Raw genomic sequence first — 23,836 nt, forward strand, 5'->3', positions numbered from 1 at the left:
AGGGAGGAAGGAAGGGAGGGAGGAAGGGAGAAAGGAAGGAAGGGAGGGAGGAAGGGAGAAAGGAAGGAAGGAAGGGAGGAAGAAAGGAAGGAAGACAAGAAAGAAAGAAAGGAGGGAAGAAAGGAAGAAATAAAGAAGATAAAGTAGGATAAAATAAAGTTATTAAAATAAAAAACAATTATTAAGAAGAAAAATTTTAGTTAAAAAAAACAAAACAGGATGGTCAGAACCCTAGGACAAATGGTGAAAGCAAAGCTATGCAGACAAATCTCACACAGCAGCGCACACATATACACTCACATAAAGAGAAAAAGGGGAAAATAATAATATATCTTGCTCCCAAAGTCCACCTCCTCAACTTGGGATGATTCGCTGTCTCTTCAGGTATTCCACAGATGCAGGGCATTTCAAGCTGATTGTGGAGCTTTAATCTGCTGCTTCTGAGGCTGCTGGGAGAGACCTCCCCCTCTCCTCTTTGTTCGCACAGCTCCTGGTGTTCAGCTTTGGACTTGGCCCTGCCTCTGCGCGTTGGTCGTCCGAGGACGTCTACTCTTCGCTCAGACAGGACGGGGTTAAAGGAGCAGCTGATTCGGGGGCTCTGGCTCACTCAGGCTGGGGGGAGGGAAGGTCACGGATGCGGGGCGAGCCCGCGGCGGCAGAGGCCCCCGTGACGCTGCACCAGCCTGAGGCGCGCCGCGCGCTCTCCCGGGGAAGCTGTCCCTGGATCCCGGGACCCTGGCAGTGGCGGGCTGCACAGGCTCCCGGGAGGGGAGGTGTGGTGAGTGACCTGTGCTCGCACACAGGCTTCTTGGAGGCGGCAGCAGCAGCCCTAGCGTCCCACGCCTGTCTCTGGTGTCTGCACCAACAGCCGTGGCTCGCGCCCGTTTCTGGAGCTCCTTTACGCGGCATGCTTAATCCCCTCTCCTCTTGCACCAGGAAACAAAGAGGCAAGAAAAAAGTCTCTTGTCTCTTCGGCAGCTCCACGCCTGTCTCTGGAGCTCCTTTAAGCGGTGCATTTAATCCCCTTTCCTCGCGCCCCAGGAAGCAAAGAGGGAAGAAAATGTCTCTCTCCTCTTCAGCAGCTCCAGACTTTTCCCGGACTCCCTCCCGACTAGCCGTGGTGCACTAGCCCCTTCAGGCTGTGTTCACACCGCCAACCCCAGTCCTCTCCCTGGCTTCTGACCGAAGCCCGAGCCTCTGCTTCCCACCCTCGCCCGCCCCGGCAGGGGAGCAGACAAGCCTCTCAGGCTGGTGAGTGCCGGTCGGCACCGATCCTCTGCGGGAACCTCTCCGCTTTGCCCTCTGCATGCTGTTACTGTGCTCTCCTCCGCGGCTCCAAAGCTTTCCCCCTCCGCCACCCACAGTCTCCGCCCGCGAAGGGGTTTATTTTTATATATGGTGTAAGATAGTGGTCCAGTTTCACTCTTTTACTTGCATCTGTCCAACTTTCCCAGCATAGTTTATTGAAGAGATTATCCTGTCCCCATTGTGTATTCTTGCCTCCTTAGTTGTAAATTAATTAACTGTGTATGTGTGGGTTTATTTCTGAGCTTTCTAATCTGTTGCATTGATCTATGTGTCTTTTTATACCAATACCATACTGTTTTGATTACTGTAGCTTTGTAATATAGTTTGAAATCGGGCAGCATGGTACCTCTGGCTTTGTTATTCTTTCTCAAGATTGCTTTGACCATTTGGGGTCTTTTGTGGTTCCATACAAAGTTTAGGATTATTTGTTCTGGTTCTGTGAAAAATGCCGTTGGAATTTTGATAGGGTTTGCACTGAATCTATCGATTGTTTTGGGTAGTATGAGCATTTTAACAATATTCTTTCAATCCATGAGCACAAAATATCTTTCCACTTATTTTGTGTCTTTTTCACTTTTTTCATCTCTGTCATATTTTCATCTGTGTCTTATATTTTAAAGATCGTTTGCCTCCTTGGTTAAATTTATTCCTAGGTTTTTTGTTTTTGGGGTTTTTTTTTTTTTTGGTGCAGTTGTAAATGTGATTCTTTCCTGATTTCTCATTCTGATAGTTTATTATTACTGTATAAAAATTCAGTAGATTTTTGTATACTAATTTTGTGTCCTGAAATTTAACTGAATTCATTTTTTAGTTCTAACAGTTTTTTGCTGGAGTCTCTAGGGTTTTCTATACAGTATCATGTCACCTGCAAATAGTGACAGTTTACTTCTTCCTTTCCAATTGTGATGCCTTTTATTTCTTTGTCCTGCCTAATTGCTGTGGCTAGGAATACTGGTACTGTGTTGAATAAAAGTGGGTAGAGTGGGCACCCTTGTCCCATCCCTGATCTTAGAGGAAAAGCTTTTAGCTTTCCAGCATTGAGTATGATACTAGCTGTGGGTTTGTCATATATTACATTAATCACATTGAAGTACATTCCTTCTATACCCACTTTGTTGAAACTTTTTATCATAAATGGATGTTGAATTTTTTCCAAAGCTTTTTCTGCATCTATTGAGATGATCATATGATTTTTATCTTTCATTTTGTTAATGTGGTGTAATACATTGGTTGATTTGTGGATGTTGAGCCACTGTTGCATTCCTGGGATGGTTGAGAGTTTTATCATAAATGTACGTTGAATTTTGTTAAATGCTTTTTCTGCATCTATTGAGATGATCATATGATTTTTATCTTTCATTTTGTTAATGTGGTGTAATACATTGGTTGATTTGTGGATGTTGAGCCACTGTTGCATTCCTGGGATAAATCCCACTTGATCATCCTGTGTGATCCTTTTAATGTATTGTTGCATTTGATTTGCTAATATTTTATTGAGAATTTTTGCATATATGTTTGTCAGGGATATTGGCCTGTAATTTTCTTTTTTTGTGCCGTCTTTGGTTTTGTTATCAGGGTAATGCTGGCTTTGTAAAATGAGTTTGAGATGGATAGGTATTAAATTTTTCTTGGTAGAATTCATCAGTGAAGCCATCTAGTCCTGTACTTTTGTTTGTTGGGAGTTTTTGATTACTGATTCAATCTCCTTACTAGTAATTGGTGTCTTCAGATTTTCTATTTTGTCATGATTCAGTCTTGGGAGATTGTATGTTTCTAGGAATTTATTTGTTTTTTCTAGGTGGTCCAATTTGTTGGCATATAATTTTTCAGAGTGTCTCTTTGCTCCTTTGTGTTTGAGTGGTATCAGTTGTAACTTCTCTTGCATTTCTGATTTTATTTATTGGAGTCCTCTCTTTTTTTTCTTCGTGAGTGTGGCTAAAGGTTTGTCAGTTTTGTTTATCTTTTCAAAGAACTAGTTCTTAGTTTTATTGATCTTTTCTATTTTTTTTTAGTCTCTATTTCATTTATTACAGTTTGATCTTTATTATTTCCTTCTACTAACTTTGGGCTTCATTTGTTCTTCTTTTTCTAGTTCATTTACGTGTAAAGTTAGATTGTTTTAGATTTTCTTGTTTCTTGAGATTGGCCTGTATTGCTATGACCTTCTTTCTTAGAAACACTTTTGTTGCATCCCATAAGGTTTGGTGTGTGATATTTCTTTTATTTTAAATTAATTTTTATTGGAGTATAGTTGCTTTACAATGTTGTGTTAGTTTCTGCTGTGCAGCAAAGTGAATCAGTTATACATATACATATATCCACTCTTTTTTAGATTTCCTTCCCATTTAGGTCACCACAGAGCATTGAGTAGAGTTCCCTGTGCTATACAGTAGGTTCTCATTAGTTATCTGTTTTATACATAGTAGTGTATATATGTCAATCCCAGTCTCCCAATTCATCCCACCCACTCCTCCCCACCTTGGTGACCATAAGTTTTTTCTTTACATCTGTGACTCTATTTCTGCTTTGCAAATACATTCATCTCTACCATTTTTCTAGATTCCACATGTAAGCAATATTATACGATACTTGTTTTTCTCTTTCTGACTTTCTTCACTCTGTGTGACAATCTCTAGGTCCACCCATGTCTCTGCAAATGGCACTATTTCATTCCTTTTTATGGCTGAGTAATATTCCATTGTATATATGTACCAAATCTTCTTTATCCATTCCTCTGTCGATGGATATTTAGGTTGCTTCCACTTTTGTTGCATCCCATAAGGTTTGGTGTGTGGTATTTCTGTCCCTAGGTATTTTTTAATTTCTCCTTTGATTTCTTCAATGATCCATTGGTTGTTCAGTTTTTTTTTTTAATTGAAGTATTGTTGATTTACAACGTTTTGTTAGTTTCAGGTATACAGCAAAGTGATTCACTTATACATACAAGAGCAAGTCTCTTGGCATCATTTTTCCAATAACATTTGTTCACTTTGTGTCTCTGTGTCACATTTTGGTAATTCTTGCAATATTTTAAAACCTCCACCAGGGAAAAGATTATGACTTGCTAAAGGCTCACATGAGGATTGGCAGTTTTTGGTAATAAAGTATTTTAAAATTAAGGTTTGCACATTGTTTTTTTAGACATAATGCCGTTGCATACTTAATAGACTACAATATAGAGTAAACATAACTTCTATATGCACTGAGAAACCAAAAACTTTATGTGACTCACTTTATTGCAATATTCACTTCACTGTAATGGTCTGGAACCAAACCTGCAACATCTCAGAGGTATGCCTGAATATGAAATGTTCAATAGGCAAATCTGTAGAGACAGAGAGTAGATTAGTGGTTGCCAGGGGATAGGAAATATGGAAACATGTCTGGGTTCTCTTTAATATTAGAACTTTATTTCGAGTATACAAGGGGATAATGAGGTAGGAAGGACATTTGTTATGTATACTGTACTTCTAAGATTGGGATGTATATCAGGCCTCGTGGAAAATCAAAACGTGTTACACAGTGTTGTTTTAGATAGTACAATCTGAGGTAGAGGGAGTTACTCAGCCTCTCATTTTGTATTCCACATGTATATTTTCCAGGAGAATGAGAATCCACTTGGATTGGTGTGTCACCATTCAATATGGAGACTCTCTTTTGGGCATTGTTTCATGCCAAGCCAAGTTAGAAGGCCTTGCTCATGTCCAACCAATATATGAATGCTTTTGACTTAGGCACTTTTCTCTACTCAAATCAGTTGTGACCAGAGTAACTTGGGGATTTATTTTGCGACATGTGGCAGGGCCCTAGAGCTTGATGGACTATTTTTCTAGTATAGTGTGGAATTTATGGTGAACTTTGTGGAGGCAGTACAGTGAAATAGAAAAGGCATGGGCTTTGCAGCAGACAGCCTTTGGCTTAAATTGTTCAACATGAGACCCTGGATAAATTTACTTTATCTGAGTCTCTGTTTCTTCATAAGTATAATAGGAGTAATGATACCTATCTTGTAGGTGAGGATTAAATGAGGTAGGATATGTAAATTGGCACAGAAGCTAACACATGGAAGGCACTCAACAAATGTTCCCTTCTTTTTGTAGAGGAAGTGTAATGGATTGAGAAAATTATGCACATTTGCATTTTTAGTTCTTTTATATTTCTTTAAGCGTTAAGAACCATTTTAAAAGCTACCACAGTATAGATATTTTCACCTCTTCCACCCCCATGGAGCACAATTGTAAGAGAACTACGTAGCCAGTAAAAACCCAAAAAGATAAAATAAATTCATCAATGTTACATAAATTATGGCAATTATTTTGAGCTTCTGAAACAGAAACTGAAAGGCAATTATAGCAGAAGTGATGGTGATGGTCATATATCATTGACCATCGATCACAGATTGACACTGATCTACTCTGGCACACTGTGGGGTTGGTGTGTAGGGGGAGTGATACTAGAGAAGTTGCATTCCAGCTGTGCCACAGTGTTCAAATTTAGCTTTCCGTTCTTTTTGGTTATTTGTGGTTATTAATAAGATTGTTATAAGCTGTCTCCTCCTGTGGGCTCAGTAGGGATTTGGGTTGTTGCAAGATGGCTGGTTGCACCAAGGAGTAACTGCCTTCATGAGCTATGGAAAGAAGGCTATCAAAGAATTCCATTCACCGTAGACGGTAATTTTAAGACACACCATTTTAGTAATATACAAACCAGAATTAGATTAAGAATGTTCCTTTGTAAATTAGGAATGGCGTGATTTTGAATGAAAAAGTAGAGTGTTTATATGTTGAAAGGTAATTGTAAAATTGTCCTACATGCTGTAATTTCATGGGATTGTTCTTTAATTTCTTAATTTGCTATACCAATTTTATTGGAAGAAATGCTGTAGAACACGTTTTAAATTAAAACAAGTTTATATTACTGATTTTTAAATGAATGAGGTTTTTTTCTGTGATTCAGAAACATATATGCTATTTTTTTCTTAAAGCCGAAATTATTTCTGAAAATGGTATTTGAAAGGTATAAATGTACAGTGACTTGTACAAATATTTGAAATTTTTTGAGTATAACAAAAACCAAGCAAAGTTTCTAATTTTTATTTTAAAATTGAAAATTCAGTAGTGAGTAATTTGAGCAGCCAATCAACTCATCATTAAGCAAAATGATAATTAACATAGTGATTTTGTATGCTTTCTACAGGTTTTATTGAAAACTACAGCTGGAGATATTGACATAGAGTTGTGGTCAAAAGAAGCTCCTAAAGCTTGCAGAAATTTCATTCAGCTTTGTTTGGAAGGTAATCATAATTCTTGAATTTTATTCTGTAGGAGAAATTTTGTTAATTTAAAAATAAACTGCAGGGGGCTTCCCTGGTGGTGCAGTGGTTGAGAGTCTGCCTGCCGATGCAGAGGACACGGGTTTGTGCCCCAGTCCGGGAAGATCCCACATGCCACGGAGCAGCTGGGCCCGTGAGCCATGGCCACTGAGCCTGTGCGTCCGGAGCCTGTGCTCCGCAACGGTGAGAGGCCCGCGTACCGCAAAAAATAAAAAAAATTTTAAAAATAAAAAATAAACTGCAGGGACTTCCCTGGTGGTCCAGTGGTTAAGACTCTGTGCCTCCACTGCAGGAGGCATGGGTTCAAGCCCTGGTCAGGGAACTAAGATCTCACATGCCACATGGTGCAGCCAAAAATAAATAAATAAAAATAAAATAAAATAAACTGCAGTGTATTTTTCCATAACATTGAAGACTGGTGTTAAATAGTGGTAATGGATGCTGGGAGTTGATATAAATGATACCACCTTGAGCTGTGTGTCAGGAAATGGAGAGAGGAGATAAAAATCCTTCCCCCCAGTAAATCTCTATATCTTTTTTTTTTTAAAATCTTTACGTCTTTAACAGAGATATTTATCTCAGCAAATAATACTTTGATCTTTTTTGGTCTCCTTGGCTGTTTTCACTTCTTTCTTTCATCCTCTAAATATGGGTATTCCCTAAGATTGCCTTTAGTTCTCTATTGTCTTTACTCTTCAATTGTTACTTCCAACCAAGTGACTGTCAAATATAGAATTCCAGCCATTTCTCCTCTTTTGAGCTCTAATTTACATATCTAATTGCCTAGTGGACTTTTCTACTCAAATCTTCTACTGTCAGCTACAACTAAACTGATAAAAACCAAATTTACCAGTTTCTTCCCCAGACTGCCTTGACTGTCACCGATGTGATTGTAATCGCCTTTTTTTTTTTTTTTCGGTATGCGGGCCTCTCACTGTTGTGGCCTCTCCCATTGCGGAGCGCAGGCTCCGGACGTGCAGGCCCAGCGGCCATGGCTCACGGGCCCAGCCGCTCCGCGGCACGTGGGATCCTCCCGAACCTGGGCACAAACCCGTGTCCCCTGCATCAGCAGGCGGACTCTCAGCCATTGCGCCACCAGGGAAGCCCCTGTAATTGCCTTTTACCTGGTCTTGCATTTTCTCATCTTTGATCTCTTTACCCTCACATTTATTCATCTGGTATTTGAATCCTCAGGCAGTTTAGCTTCCTAGCTTTCCAACTTTATTTTTCATTGCATATAACCACATGGTTTCAGTTGACTATTATCTTTATTTCCTGAGCAGTTCTTTCCCATTTCCACTCACACCTCCTTCATATCCTGAATCTTCTCATATCCTCCCTTGCCTTTTTGGAATACTTTCTCTTCCCTTCTTTTTCTATTTAAGTCACTTTTTTTTTTTTTTTTTTTTTGGCTACGCGGTCTGGTTTGTAGGATCTTAGTTCCCCCACCAGGGACTGAACCCGGGGCCCCAGCAGTGAAAGCACTTGAGTCCTGACCACTGGACCACCAGGGAATTCCACCACTTTTTAATGTCTATTCAAAATTCTACTTTCTCCATAAAGCCTTCCAGCCAGCTTTCAGTGATGGTATTATCAATGTCACTAGTAACTCTTAGATTTGAGTAATGAAGTTCAAGGTATCAGAAAACAGCACTTTGAGTCAAAAGCAAGATGTGAAAGAGAATACAAAATAACCAGTAGTAGGGTACAGTGAGAGTTCTCCAAATAGAAAACTAAACAAACAGAAAATTACCAGGGGAAGATTTAAGGAATAAAACCACCCAGACCAAAACAAAAACAACCGCCTCTCCAAAACAAAAAAAAAATCGAGCTGACAAAAAAGAAAAAGAGAAACGAAGACATCTGTAAAGACCATTATTAATAATTGCTATGGCAGGCAGGAAGGAAATTGAATCAGACAGGTAGTTCAGTCAGAGAAGCCTCAAATAACTGTCAACAGAGCCGAGAAACACAGTAGACACTGAAAAGTCAGACTTGTTTCTGGAAAGAAGTTTTGAAGAATCAAAAGCTCAAATTTTACAGAAGCGTGAAAGTACAAAAACATTAGAAAGAATAAATGTTAAATTATAATCCATGACCAGGTGAATGGAAGAAACAGAAAACATCTGGGTATAATATAACAATGAAAGAAGAAATAAGGTTCTTAAGTTAGGTGATGATGAAACTTAATTACAACATTAAAAAATTATTTCCCTATTTATGAGAATACAATAAGAAAGAAAGAATAGGAAAATAATAAGAAAAAATAACTAGAGCAATTCTTTTAATTGAATAGGTGAGAAATAGAATTATTATTGCAAAGGCTAACAAAAAGCCTGAGAAAACTAATTTAAATAAAGCTCCTAAATGAATAAAGTCAAGGTTTTAAAAATTTAATTCAGAGAACCTCATTTTAATTCTCTGATTATATGATTTAAGCAAGTGATGATATTTCTAGATCTTGTAATGGTCATATCAATATTTTAAAAAAAGGACATGATTTCCAAAATTAAAAAGCAAATGAATAAAAATGAGCAAGTGGGAGCACAGCCTCAGATATGGCTCTCAACTAAAATGGTGTTCGCAGTTAAAGGGAAATTCGTAGTATTTTTTTTCCAGCTTTACTGAGGTATGATTGACAAAAATTGTATATATTTAGATTATACAACATGATTTTTTTTAAAGGTGCACAATGTGATGACTTAATATATGTATACGTTGTGAAATGATTACCACAATCAAGTTAAGTAACATATCTGCCACCTCACATAGTTACCTTTTTGTGTGAGTGTATGTGGTGAGAACATGAGATGTACAAATTTCTAGCATACAATACAGTATTATTAACTAAAATCACCATGCTGTGCATTGGATCCCCAGAATTTATTCATCTTGTAATTGAAAATTTGTATCTTTTTTACCAGCATCTTCCCATTGCCCCCATCACCTCCAGCCTGTGGCAACCACCATTCTACTCTCTGTTTCTATGAGTTGAACTTTTTTAGATTCCACATATAAGTGGGAACATACAGTATTTGTCTTTCTGTGTCTGGGGGGAGTTTTTAGTTTTTATGAAAACAAAACATTTACAGTTACACAGACTTAATCTTGGATTTCAGGTCTTTGTAGGATAGTTAGGTAAACATTTTTAAATGAGTGAAAATTTTAAAAAATTATAAGTTTAAAAATTAGGTTAAAAAAGAAGAGAAGGAAAAGGAAGCTTGTTATCTTTGAAAATTTTGTTAGTTCCTCTGAAAAATGAGGGAGGAGTAGAATTTTAGGTCTGAAAAACAAAGTGGGGAGCAGAAAGAGAAGTAGATAAAATCAAAATTTTTATACTTTATGTGACTATTAACTCTTGTTAAATTTTACCTCAGCCCTGTCTCCTGAATGTCCGTGCTTCATCAGTTATCTTTTATCCCTGTCCTCCTTTAACAAGAGTTTTAATAATTTTTTAGAAGTTACAAACGTAAGTATATAGTAAGGTTTAAAGAAATATCTTACAAAACTAAAATGTTTGTTTAAAAAGACCCAAGAGGCTAAAATAGAGAGCTCACAAAGGAGATTTAAATTAAAAGTTATTAATGATAATATTTACAAAATTACACACAAAATTCTAGAAGAAGAACCAGATATACATGATTTTAAAATGCAAATATAAATTCCTGTGTGTTTAATACTTGGGCAGAAATATAATTAGTCAACATATATCATGATACCCATACATTGTACAGCCAGAAATAAAAAACATAATGACCAATAGCAGACTCACGGCATCCGAATAGAAACTTCATTTCCTATTTGAGATACATGTAAATTTCTTTTTTTTCAATAGTGGAGAAAATTCAGGAGGATATTATGAACACACATAATGAGATAATAAAACCTCTTCAAAATACTTATGGGAATGATACATCGACAGAGGAATGGGTAAAGAAGATGTGGTACATATATACAATGGAATATTACTCGGCCATAAAAAGGAACAAATTGGGTCATTTGTAGAGATGTGGATGAATCTGTCACAGAGACTGTCATAGTGAAGTAAGTCAGAAAGAGGAAAACAAATATCGCATATTAATGCATATATGTGGAACCTAGACAAATGGTACAGATGAACCCGTTTGCAGGGCAGAAATTGAGACACAGATGTACAGAACAAACGTATGGACACCAAGCAGGGGAAAGCAGTGGCAGGTGGTGGTGGTAGTGTGATGAATTGGGAGATTGGGAATGACATGTATACACTGATGTGTATAAAATGGATGACTAATAACCTGCTGTATAAAAAAATAAATAAAATAAAATTTAAAAAAAATAATAAAAAAACTATTGATTGCATATTATGGGCATAAAGGATTGTTTTTATTTTTTGATACAGACTCAGGTAAGTATTATATTCAAATTTGAGTATGGATTTGTAGAATTTAAGTGAAAATATTAAAGTCTGACCTCACATTTGTTTTGACCTTGAAAATTTATAGGTTGCCTCCACATTATCTTATTTAATCTTCAGAACACCACTGTGACTTAATTTATATTATTAGTTTTATAATGAGAAAATTACATGTGCAGTATGATCACTGTAGTTAACAATACTGTATTGCATATTTGCAAGTTGCTAAGACAGTAGATCTTAAAAGTTCTCATCACAAGAAAAATAATTTTGTAACTATGTATGGTGATGGATGTTAACTTGTTTTATTGTCCGTGAACATTTCACAATATATACAAATATTGAATCACTGTGTTGTACATCTGAAACTAGGGTAATGTTTTGTGTCAATTATATCTCAATTTTAAAAAAGAGAGAGGAAAAAATGAGAAAAAAAAAGAAAGAAAGAAAATTGAGTTTAAGCTTGCGCAGCTAACAAGAGGCAAGGCTCAGAATTCCTGACTGCTATATACATTTTTAATCAGAGTAAATGGTTACTTAGGGATACAGGAGAAATACTTGTAGACTTCTTGATTTTTACAGTTTCTGGTTTGTAACCAAGGAGAACTTGTCTGTACTGTGGAGTTCTTGTGAATATTGCCTAACAGCTCTTCACTGGGAGAAGCGATTGAAAAAAATCAATTAATCTTCCTTTCTACTTCTTCCAGTCCATCCTATGAACTGGATACAGTTGTTAGATTACAGATTACATTTTTTAAAATGTGGATTTTATTTCCAGTTATAGCTTGCAAATGTAAATAATTATGAGGGTGCCTGCAAGCCACAGTATTATAGTACTTCATGAATTATGATAAACCATAGTCATGTTTTGACTAATAAAGTATCACAAAGTACTCATGTAATTGGTGTTTTATGAATTATGTCAGTAATTGTATCATTACAGTGTCTGGCCCATGGTAGGCACTTGAGAAGTATCTGTCATTGAATGAGTTGGGTTGGTTCAGTTTCAAGTAATAGAAGACTCAACTCAAAATTATTTAATTAATGAAGACATTTATCATCCTCTTTGATAAGAAATCTGGTGTCCAGAAGTTCTGCAGCTCAGTAAAGACTTTAGTGAACTATGCTCTTTCCATCTCTTTGCTTTGCATTCCTCAGGATGTGATTAAATTATGACTATGCTCAATAACTGAATCCAACTCAACCAATGAGGAGATCATATATGATCTCTCTTGTATGTTTATAGCTTCCAATTAATATATTTATATGTAAATATAAGTAATTTTCTTCATTTAGCAAACTTACTGAGAGTCTAATTGGACTCATGTATTGTGTTGATTGTTTTATTTATTGAAAATTTCTTGAGGAGGGTGCATTGATGGTGCTAGACCTGTAATCAGTGAGTAATTTTGATATATTTTGGGTTTGTTTGTTGTTTGTATAAGTTAATTTTCTATGGGGAGAAGAGGAAGAATGAGGAAATAAGGTATTTATTTCTATGAGGGTTTCTCAATCTCCAGCACTGTTGACATTTTGAGCCAGTAATTCTTTGTTGTAGGGGCTTCCTGTGCTTTGTAGGATGTTTACCAGTATCCCTGGCCTCTACCTACTAGATGCCAGTAACATCTCCCATGTGTGAAAACCAAATATTTCTAGACATTGACAAGTGTCCCCTAGGGAGAAAATTGCTGCTCTCCCTTCCCCCAGTTGAGAACCACAGATCTATACCAAAACTCTCCAATTTTTATTTTGAAAACTGTAATCCAGAGTTTAAGAGAATCCTGAAAGTAGATACGAAACAACCACTACCATGGTTTCTATAGGAATTGTTCTGTTTTGAGTAGATATTTTATAATAAGGAAGAAAAGATTTTGGTTTAGGAGCCTATTTAACGTTCTGGGGGAAAAAATCTTGTGACTAGTTGTATTTACTCTGATAACTATAGATACACTTAGTTTTAGACATTGATAAATTTTTCTTTTATTAAAGTATGGTTGATTTAAATGTTGTATTAGTTTCAGGTGTACAACAAAATGATTAAGATATATATAGATATAGATATAGGTAGATAGATATTCTTTCTCAGATGTTTTTCCATTATAGGTTATTGCAAGATATAGTTTTCTGTGCTATACCTTGGTCCTTGTTGTTTATCTATTTTATATATATAGTAGTGTGTATCTGATAATCCCAAACTCCTGTTTTATCCCTCCCTACCCCTTTCCCCTTTGGTAACCATAAGTTTGTTTTCTATGTTTTCTATGTCTGTGGGTCTCTTTCTGTTTTGTAATTAAGTTCATTTGTATCATTTTTTAGATTCCACATATAAGTGATATCATATGATAGTTGTCTTTCTCTGACTTACTTCACTTTATATGATAATCTCTAGTCCATTCATGTTGCTGCCAATTGCATTATTTCATTCCTTTTTATGGCTGAGTAATATATATATATGTATACCACATCTTCTTTATCCGTTAGCTGTTGATGGACACTTAGGTTGCTTCCATGTCTTGGCTATTGTAAATAATGCCGTATGAACAATGGGGTGCATGTATCTTTTCAAATTTGAGTTTTTATCTTTTCTGGATATATGCCCAGGAGTGGGATTGCTGGATCATATGGTAACTCTATTTTAAGTTATTTTAAGGAACCTCCATACTGTTCTCCATAGTGGCTGCACCAATTTACATTCCCACCAACAGTGTAGGAGGATTCCCTTTCTTCCACATCTCTCCAGCATTTATTATTTGTAGACTTTTTCATGATGGCCGTTCTGACTGGTGTGAGGTGATACCTCATTATAGTTTTGATTTGCACTTCTCTAATTATTAGTGATGTTGAGCAACTTTTTATGTGCCTGTTAGCCATCTGTATGTATTCTTTGGAGAAATGTCTATTTACATCTTCTGCCCATTTTTGATTGGGTTGTTTGTTTGTTCATATTGAGCTGTTTGTATATTTTTGAAATTAATCCCTGTCGGTCTCATGTTTTGCAAATATTTTCTCCCATTCTGTAGATTGTCTTTTCACTTTGTATATGGTTTTCTTTGCTGTGCAAAAGCTTATAAGTTTGATTAGGTCCCATTTGTTTACTTTTGCTTTTATTTCTTTTGTTTTGGGAGACTGACCTAAGAAAGCATTGCTATGATTTATGTCAGAGAATGTTTTGCTTATGTTCTCTTCTAGGAGTCTTATGGTGTCATGTCTTCCATTTAAGTCTTTAAACCATTTTGAGTTTGTATTTGTGTATGGTGTGAGGGAGTGTTCTAAGTTCATTGATTTACATGCAGATGTCCAACTTTCCCAATACCACTCGTTGAAGAGACTGTCTTTTCTCCATTGTGTATTTTTGCCTCCTTTGTTGAAGATCAATTGACCATAGGTGTGTGCCCTCTATTCCTTTCTATTGATCCATATGTCTGTTTTTGGGCCAATACCACACTGTTTTGATTGCTGTGGTTTTGTAGTATTGTCTGAAGTCTTGGAGAGTTATGCCTCCAGCTTTGTTCTTTTTCCTCAGGATTGCTTGGCAATTCTGGGTCTTTTGTGGTTCCATATAAATTTTAGGATTATTAGATCTAGTTCCATGAAAAATGTCATAGGTAATTTATAGGGATCACATTAAATCTGTAGATTGCTTTGGGTAGTATGGCCATTTTAACAATATTAATTGTTCCAGTCTAAGAGCATGGGATATCTTTCCATTTCTTTGAATCATTTTCAATTTCCTTTATCAATGTTTCATAGTTCTCAGCATATAGGTCTTTCACCTCCTTGGTCAGGTTTATTCCTACATATTTTATTTTATTTTTTTATGTGATTTTATGTGATTTTATTTTATTTTATTTTATTTTTTGTGGTACGCGGGCCTCTCACTGTTGTGGCCTCTCCCACTGCGGAGCACAGGCTCTGGAGGCGCAGGCTCACCGGCCATGGCTCAGGGGCCCAGCCGCTCCGCAGCATGTGGGATCTTCCTGGACCGGGGCACGAACCCGCGTCCCCTGCATCGGCAGGCGGACTCTCAACCACTGCGCCACCAGGGAAGCCCTATGTGATTTTAAAAGGGATTGTTTTGTCAACAAAAGAAAAAACAAAAACCACATGATCATCTCAATAAATGCAGAAAAAGCATTTGATAAAATTCAGCATCCGTTCATGATAAAAACTCTCACCAAAGTGGGTATGAAGTGAACATATCTCACCATAATAAAAGCTATTTATGACAAACCCACAGCCAACATAATACTCAGTGGTGAAAAACTGGAAGCTTTCTTGCTAAAATCTGGAACCAGACAAGGATGCCCACTCTCACCACTTCTATTCAACATAGTATTGAAAGTCCTAGCCATAGCAGTCAGACAAGAAAAGCAATAGAAGGTATCCAAATTGGAAGGGAAGAGGTAAAATTGTCATTATATGAAGATGACATGATACTCTATGTAGAAAACTTAAAGACACCACACAAAAAATATTAAAACTGATAAACAATTTCAGCAAGGTAGCAGGATACAAGGTTAACATACAGAAATCTGTTGCAGTTCTTTGCACTAACAATGAAAAATCAGAAAGAGAATGATAAATTCTTTTTATTTTCTTCCAGCATATTATGACAACACCATATTTCATAGAGTTGTACCTGGTTTTATAGTCCAAGGGGGAGATCCTACTGGTACAGGGACTGGTGGAGAGTCTATCTATGGAGCCCCATTCAAGGTGAGACTGAATCTATTAATCTATTTTCAAGTCAGTTTGGATTGCTTAATCAGAAATGATTGTGCCCCACAGAAGAAAATGTATTTTACATTAGTGCACAAAATCGGGTCTATCATATATTTAGGATTATACAGAATAAGAGCAGCACTTACCCCATCAAGCATTCTTTCTAAGTTGTCTTGTCATAGTTTTATGCTAGATTAAATTCAGATGGAGCTAAAGTTGTAGTGAGGAAAATGTGAGTCAAAACAAGACTATGTAACATATTTCCCGATATCTGACTGTATCTGATATCGGCAACTTTGTATATGTAAAACATTTCTAGAACATTGCATATGCCATCCTATTTTAAAACATTTTATTTAACACTGTATAGAATTTATATTAATCTGCTTGAACTGCTATAACAAAATACCTCTGACTGGGTGGTTTAAACAATAGGAATTTATTTCTCACAGTTCTGGAGGCTAGGAAGTCCAAGATCAAGGTGCTGGCATACAGTTCTGTGAAGCTTCTCTTCCTGGCTTACAAATGGCTGCCTTCTTGCTGTGTCTTCACATGGTGGAGAGAGAACGTTCTGGTGTTTTTTCCTCTTCTAATAAGGGCACCAGCCCTACTGGATTAGGACTTCACTCTTGTGAAGTCATTTAACCTTTTTCATCTTCTTATGGGCCCTATCTCTAGTACAGTCACATTGTAGGTTAGCGCTTCAACATATGAACTATGAGAGGACACAATTCAGTCCATAGCAGAATTCATTTTAAATTGTACTCAATAGACCTTTGTAGCACAAAATGCATGCTGTAACAAGAAATCACAAGGGGAAACAGAAGGAAGAAGCAACATAAAAGTTAGAAGAGGTGTGGGTTTTAATCAAGAATAGGTCAGTGCTTTGTTAAATAGATCTGAAAAGAGAAAAAGAGTTAATGTCATAATTAAGATGTAATGGATAGCAGTGGGTTCAAGTAAAAGCTAAAAGCTGGGTTATTTATTAATCTGATGGTATCAATATTATGTTCTTTTAATGAGTAAGCATCAATAGCTCTTAAAATATGTGAATTTTTTAAAACTTCAAATTTATGCTAATAAGATAGAGTGTCTGGAATTTCCTTTAATTTTATACTGGGTTACTGTATGATTCTTGAGAAAAATACTTGAACTGTTTGTTTTAATTTTCATATGATAGTGGCCTTAGAGCATGTGAAATGGTTATAAAAGAGTCTCAAATGTCACTATTAGACTATTTTATATTTTACAAAATTGAGATATCTCAGTATTTTAGAGCCTCCATATGGTAGGAAGCATTCTTTTATTCTATTATTTGGTTTAACAGAATAGCTCTTTGTGACAATTCCTTTCTAAATGGAGATTTTTGCTTATTATATTTAAGTAATACAGATATCTTGGTAAGTTTTTCAATTAGGTCATTTTTAATACAGTATCCAGAGTTATGATCCTTTGAGTTCAAATCCCTTGAGACGAATTTATTAAGGAAACAGAACTTCCTTTCTGAAAAACATTGATTACATAACATGGCTATATTATAAATGAGTCTAGTATCAGGTCTTCTGTTAACTAAGAGACTAATGTATATGTTAGGTAACCCTAACCCTAGCAAGAGAACCACCTTAGAATGGCTTGCTCCTGCTCTTTTGAAAACTGTCGCATGGGACCAGTGCCAGTTCAGAGAGGATTCAACTTAGGACTTTAAAAAACACAGTGAAGCACATAACATAATCATACTAGATTCCTTGAATTAAAAAATAAGAAGAAAACAGTTTCATGACATTTACAATGGGGTCAGGAAGGGAATAGTTGAAGACTCTGTAATGATTCAAAAGTAGCTATCCTGGAGAAAAAAAATAGAAGGTTCTAAAAGTTTAGATGGCTTTGAGGGATGAGAAGAATAGGGAAATGACTCAGAAATCCATTCCCCTTGAGTACTCTTCCTCTGTGTAAGTAGTAAGCTTTCCACAAAATAGGCTGAATTTGTGGCTGAGTATAGTTAGAAGATACTAAAGGCTAGTGAAGTTTAATAGAATTGAAGGAACCATAGATATTGGATTTGATTATATGTGAAAATCAGTTAAATAAAACTTCAGCATTTTTGGTTAGAAGTTGTATGGGACCTTGCTTGTTAGCTGAAATATGAAGGGCCTTATAACTGAGGACATTCACTAAATCTTTTTTTTTTAATGCTTCAGGATGAATTCCACTCACGGTTGCGTTTTAATCGGAGAGGACTGGTTGCCATGGCAAATGCTGGTCCTCATGATAATGGCAGTCAGTTTTTCTTTACACTGGGTCGAGCAGATGAACTTAACAATAAGCACACCATCTTTGGAAAGGTTCGTGTCCAGTTATCTTAGGCTTCTATGATATATATAATCAACTCATCTAAGAGCTGCCTTCATAAAAATATTCCCTAGGATATTTATTATTTCTAAAAATGATGGAATACTGTATATTCCTGTTATAATAAACTATGAGGAACCACCTGAATTTTTGTGTGTGTTTTTCAAACAAGTCATTGGTTTTAACTTTTCTGTTTTCTAAAATTGTATTAATGGTATTATTAACTATTATGTCACTCAGCTGATACTGTTTTAACATTTTTAGAAAGACACCTAGGTAATAACATTTAGTAGTTTAAAGTTTATTTTGTTAATGATGAATTCCCTTCAGTTTAAAGTGGAACTTGTGTTAACGTTAAAACTTTTTTTAAAAAAATAAATTTATTGATTTATTTATTTTTGGCTGCTTTGGGTCTTCGCTGCTGCGCCTGGGCTTTCTCTAGTTGCGGCGAGCAGGGGCTACTCTTCGTTGCAGTGTGCGGGCTGCTCATTGCGGTGGCTTCTCTTGTTGTGGAGCACGGGCTCTAGGCGCGCGGGCTTCAGTAGTTGTGGCTCGCGGGTTCTAGAGCACAGGCTCAGTAGTTGGGGCACATAGGCTTAGTTGCTCCGCGGCACGTGGGATCTTCCTGGACCCGGGATCGAACCCGTGTCTCCTGCATTGGCAAGTGGATTCTTAACCACTGCGCCACCAGGGAAGTCCCAACATTAAAACTTTTTACCTGAAATATTACTTTGAACAATACCTATTTAATCCTGCTTACATTTAACATCATATCAGAGATTAGCATTTCCATAGAATTTTCAATGGTTTTCTTTAAAAGGGATTCTGAAGATTTTTTTTTTCTCATGCTTCTCCCTTTTCATAAATATTCCAATATTTTCCCAGATAGTTGAAGTCTTAGGCATGTTAGCCATCACTAGTGCATCAGCTCCCTCTGCTGGTTCAGTAAGAATGGTTTCCCCCTATGCTAGACAAACGATGAAAAGGCAAAGAACACACTCAGCACAACTGGAAAACTGGTATTATTTTAGAACTTTTGAGAAATGTTGAATAAGAGGAGTTATGCCAAAAACATGCAATACAGTATTGTTGCTTAATACTTAACAACGTGGATTAAGAAATATGCATCGGCACATTTGAGCCACTCCAACACAGGCTGTCTGATGTTCACAGATTTTCCTTCCTATTATTTACAAAAAATAAGTATATAATAAAATGAGATTTATGTTGCCATTATGCACCATTGTTTACAATTGATGTTATATAACTTACACATTAGAGACAAAGTATAGCATAGTGGTTACAAGTCAGAATGGCCGTCACTGTCGGCTGTATAACTTCTTTGAACCGCAATTTTCTTACCTGGAAAAGCAAGATAATGATAGTACCTACTTTTAGGATGTTTTGAGGATTAAATGAGATAATGTCTTTTTTTAAAATTCCGTTTCTCTTTTATTTGATATAACTTCCAGGGCTTAGAAGTTGTCTGGGTTATATTACTCTTTCGTATCCTTACTAAAAGTAAAACAAACCAAAAGTGGAATCATTGGATGTTCTGTATAGGATTCCCTGAAATATGTATTTGGCCCACTCTAGCAGACACGGGCCGACCTCTAAAAACAATCAACTTTATCTCTTTGGAGAATGCCTTTAATAATGTCTGCAGAGCACTTACCACATTGTTATTGTTATTTGCTTGATCTACCCTATTCTAAAGTGTAAATTTGTTTATAATGTTTGAACAAAAAGTAGTCATTCAGAAGGAGGTTATTTGGCATTATATTTTTAATAAAAACTGACATTAAGTATATATTGGAAATTTCTCAAAAATCTTACTGAGGGATTAAGCTTCATCAATGCCTTTTCCCCTTAGGATGATGTTGCTTTTTTACACTATTTAATGCATATACTCTTATATAACAATATGAAATTCCCTTTCAATTATTTAAAAAATATTTTCAAAAGCCCTCCCTTATTTCAAAGAATGAATTTAATATTTTTCAATTAAATTTTCTTTTTTATTTGATAGGTTACAGGGGATACAGTATATAACATGCTGCGACTGACAGAAGTAGACATTGATGATGAAGAAAGACCACGTAATCCACACAAAATAAAAAGTTGTGAGGTAGGAGCATGATTATTATGCGATACATTACTTAAATTATCACTTAAGAGAAATTGATTATTTGTATTGTTAAATTATCAGATGAAATTAACATCACTACTTAGATTTTATCTCTGTAATTTAGTCACAGTTTCTGATTAAGAATGTTTTTAATTGAAGATTTCGAATTCAAAGATGAAACTTTAGCTGGTAATCCAATGAGTGTAATACTCGACTCATAATGGAAAGCTGGATGAATTAGGTTTATTTAGCCCAGTGAAGTGATATCTTAGGTAATTTAAGAGTGATTCTTCATTGAGGAAGCAAGGACCTTAGAGCATTTGATTTGGAGTCAAAATACCTGAGTTTGTCTCTCTTACTATGTATTATGTTTTCTTGAGTATTTTCCCCTTTTGTAAAATAGGGATAAAATACCTTTTACTTAATACCATATTGGATTACTGGAAGAATCCAGTGAGGCCATGTAAGTGGAAGTATATATCATTATGCTTGTAGTGGTTATGTCAGGAAAAATTATAGACACTATGGCAACATAATTAAATATTGGTTTTAAGTTTTTGTGAAATTTTATAAAATTGAATCATGTTTTCAAAATATTTCTTTCCATAGGTTTTGTTTAATCCTTTTGATGACATCATTCCAAGAGAAATAAAAAAGCCAAAAAAAGAGAAACCAGAGGAGGAAGTAAAGAAATTGAAACCCAGAGGCACAAAGTAATAATCAGAGTAGAAGGATTTTCTCCTCAGCTTGAAAAGCAACACTGATTCATTTAGTTCACTTTATTTCCTTTAGTAACAATTGTTTAGTAGTGAGGGGGAGGTCAGTTTGGACCAAGAGGTACTATCTAAATTATATTGTGTGTGTGTTTTTCTAAATGTACATTTCTTATATTCAAATACAGTATATAACTTTAAAAACGTAAGGTAAATAAGTATTGTCTGAGATGTCCATATGAAATCTGTGTTAAAAAGTAGGTAAATATTTATGATCACTACAAGACTTATTTATGTAAATGAGTTATTGAGAAAATTTTTTTTTTTTACTTGTTTTTCCATTAATATATGCTCAGGATAAAGAACTTGGAAAGTAAAGTATGAAGGATATAATGACCACATGGTTACATTATTTAACTTTTCACTCTTATTTTTTGGTGCCATTAAAATAATCTTATTATAAATATATTTAAACATAAAGCTGTTTCTGCATTCTGGATTATTTCCTAAGGATAGTTTTCTAAAAATAGAAATTTCTTCTTTTAATAAATTTCAGTAATTTGTGAACAATATTCTTTACATTATTAATTTTGTCTATTTTATTAAAATAGATATTAGAGAGCTGGATTTCAACTTACTCTTTTACTGAACTGTAGCGTCATATTAGGGATTTTATTGTACTTATAAGTGTTAGAGTCAGACAATTTTAAGTATAATACTGCCTACCCCAGTTATAAGAAGCAAAGTTTATTAATCTTTCTGAGCTTCAGTTTCTCCATCTCATAAAATGGAGATTTATAATACAACACCTGGTTATAATGAAGATTAAATGAGAAGGGGAATTTGAAAACACCCAATAGTGTAGGTATTCAATATATATTCATTTCTTTTCTTGATATCCTACAATGTAAGTAAGTTAAGTTGCTGTTATTAAACTGTCAAAAATGAGCCAGACACTTTAATAAGCAGTTGATACCTTGTGGCAAAATAACTTCTTATACAGCTTTATATTTGATTTCCTTTTATTTTAAATTATTTATTTTAACTAATTTATTTCTGGGTGAAAGGTCACTGTCACTATATTCAGATATACTATTCCATAACTGTGATTTATCTTGACAACAAGCCCAAAAGTTGGATATTTTTGTTTTTGTTTTTAATTCATAGCAAATATAATAGGGATGATGTGGTAGTTATTGATTATATCTAAGTTTTGAAATGAAATTCCTCTTTGTGGCCAGATCTTTTATTTTTCTAGTGTTTGAAAGGAGAGTTTTAATAACTTATTATTTATCTTCCTTGTGATATATTAATTTGAAGGCTCAAAAAAGACAAACTTGATTTTTCTTCCCATGTACCATTTGGTTAGCTAAATTTATTGCTTTTTTTGACAAGTTTGTTTAACTTATTAATTTTAAAATATTAAGATTGTTTTGGCAGACACTAGATAAATTGCTTCCCATTTGTAGTACTCTCAGAGCTATATGTTTATTAGTTTTTTAGAAATCCCCATTTTGCTCACCAGTTTTGGTAAATATAAAAAGCTTTAATTATTTCTGTCATGCTTGACTCAGTGTAGTTAATGGTTCTATTGCTTTGAAAGTAGGATATTTATAAGTTTTGTTTAACTTTTTCTTCCTAAATTTTGTTTCTTTAATTCTTTTTTCCTTTTTTTTCTTTATTTCTGATCAGAAATTTTAGTTTACTTTCATTTGGAGAGGAAGCTGAGGAAGAAGAGGAGGAAGTAAATCGAGTTAGTCAGGTAAAACTCTTAATTTGCCCTTTGTTCTGAATTATAAAAGAGATTAGGGTCTATACCTCACTCATTTTTTAATCTCCTGCTATACATAGCACAGCATGTTTTACGTGGTACACATTCAGTAAGTGTTCATTGAACCAATTCATAAAATGATTTGTGGTCCATAATATTTGCAACTTCTGAGATTGTTTGAGATAGTTTTGTTTTTTTTAAAATTCATTTATTTATTTATTTATTTTTGGCTGTGTTGGGTCTTCGTTTCTGTGCGAGGGCTTTCTCTAGTTGCGGCGAGTCGGGGCCACTCTTCATCGCGACGCGCGGGCCTCTCACTATCGTGGCCTCTCGTCGTGGAGCATGGGCTCCAGACGCGCAGGCTCAGTAGTTGTGGCTCACGGGCCCAGTTGCTCAGCGGCATGCGGGATCTTCCCAGACCAGGGCTCGAACCCATGTCCCTTGCATTGGCAGGCAGATTCTCAACCACTGCGCCACCAGGGAAGCCCAGTTTTTTTTTTTTTTAATCTGGCATTTTTAGAAATCAGTTACAACTAGAGTTAAAGAATGATTTAATTTTGTGATTCAGATTTTAATTATGCTTGGTTTAATTGGATTGCTAGATGATTTAGTAATTATCATTACTGTAATAAACAGTGACAGACCAAAGCTCTTATATTCATTTTAGTATCATTTATATGTATTTAATTGTTTCATTAATTCTCGTCACAGCTCTTTAAGATAGGAATTATCATTCCCATTTTACCTATGAATAAGTTAAGGTATTAATAGGTTGTAATTTGCTCAAAGTCACATGACTAATAAGTAGCTAGAGCTGGGAGTTGAATCTACATCTGTCTCACTATAAAATCCGTGTCTCAGGATTATACATTGCCTCCTGTCCTTTATCCCACCAATGCTTGCCATAGGCCTTTAAGTATGGTTTTCCTCAATATCACTTTCATCACAGTACTTATTGCTGAAACACCTACAGTGCCCCACCATTGTTTAAAGCAGTGATTCTGACAAATATGCCCCAAGAAAATCGTCTTCAAGGGTTTTTACTCCCCCAAATTTTCATATGTCTTTCTTTCTTAAAAATTAGTGAACACTGAGACCTAAAGGATAAGATTCAAAG

At 35.5% G+C, this 23,836-nt stretch overlaps 1 protein-coding gene across 6 annotated transcripts in view; it reads left to right on the forward strand.

Annotated features, from left to right (window-relative positions):
- The window catches only part of CWC27 (CWC27 spliceosome associated cyclophilin), a 252,485-nt gene that overhangs the window by 9,980 nt on the left and 218,669 nt on the right, over nucleotides 1-23,836 (forward strand). For 5 of the 6 annotated variants that reach the window (XR_008618067.1, XR_008618066.1, XM_024120848.3 and 2 more), the window contains exons 2-7: nucleotides 6,505-6,601; nucleotides 15,640-15,752; nucleotides 17,957-18,100; nucleotides 20,137-20,235; nucleotides 20,845-20,948; nucleotides 22,641-22,710. Coding sequence is in view for 4 of the 6 variants with exons in the window: in XM_024120848.3 (XP_023976616.1) it covers nucleotides 6,505-6,601; nucleotides 15,640-15,752; nucleotides 17,957-18,100; nucleotides 20,137-20,235; nucleotides 20,845-20,948; nucleotides 22,641-22,710 (627 nt within the window). In the remaining 2 variants the exon portion in view is untranslated. The remainder of the gene's footprint in view (nucleotides 1-6,504; nucleotides 6,602-15,639; nucleotides 15,753-17,956; nucleotides 18,101-20,136; nucleotides 20,236-20,844; nucleotides 20,949-22,640; nucleotides 22,711-23,836) is intronic. The other variant, XM_028492936.2, reaches the window with a different exon arrangement.

This window comes from Physeter macrocephalus, chromosome 8 (assembly GCF_002837175.3).
Source record: "Physeter macrocephalus isolate SW-GA chromosome 8, ASM283717v5, whole genome shotgun sequence".
NCBI classification, from domain to species: domain Eukaryota; kingdom Metazoa; phylum Chordata; class Mammalia; order Artiodactyla; family Physeteridae; genus Physeter; species Physeter macrocephalus.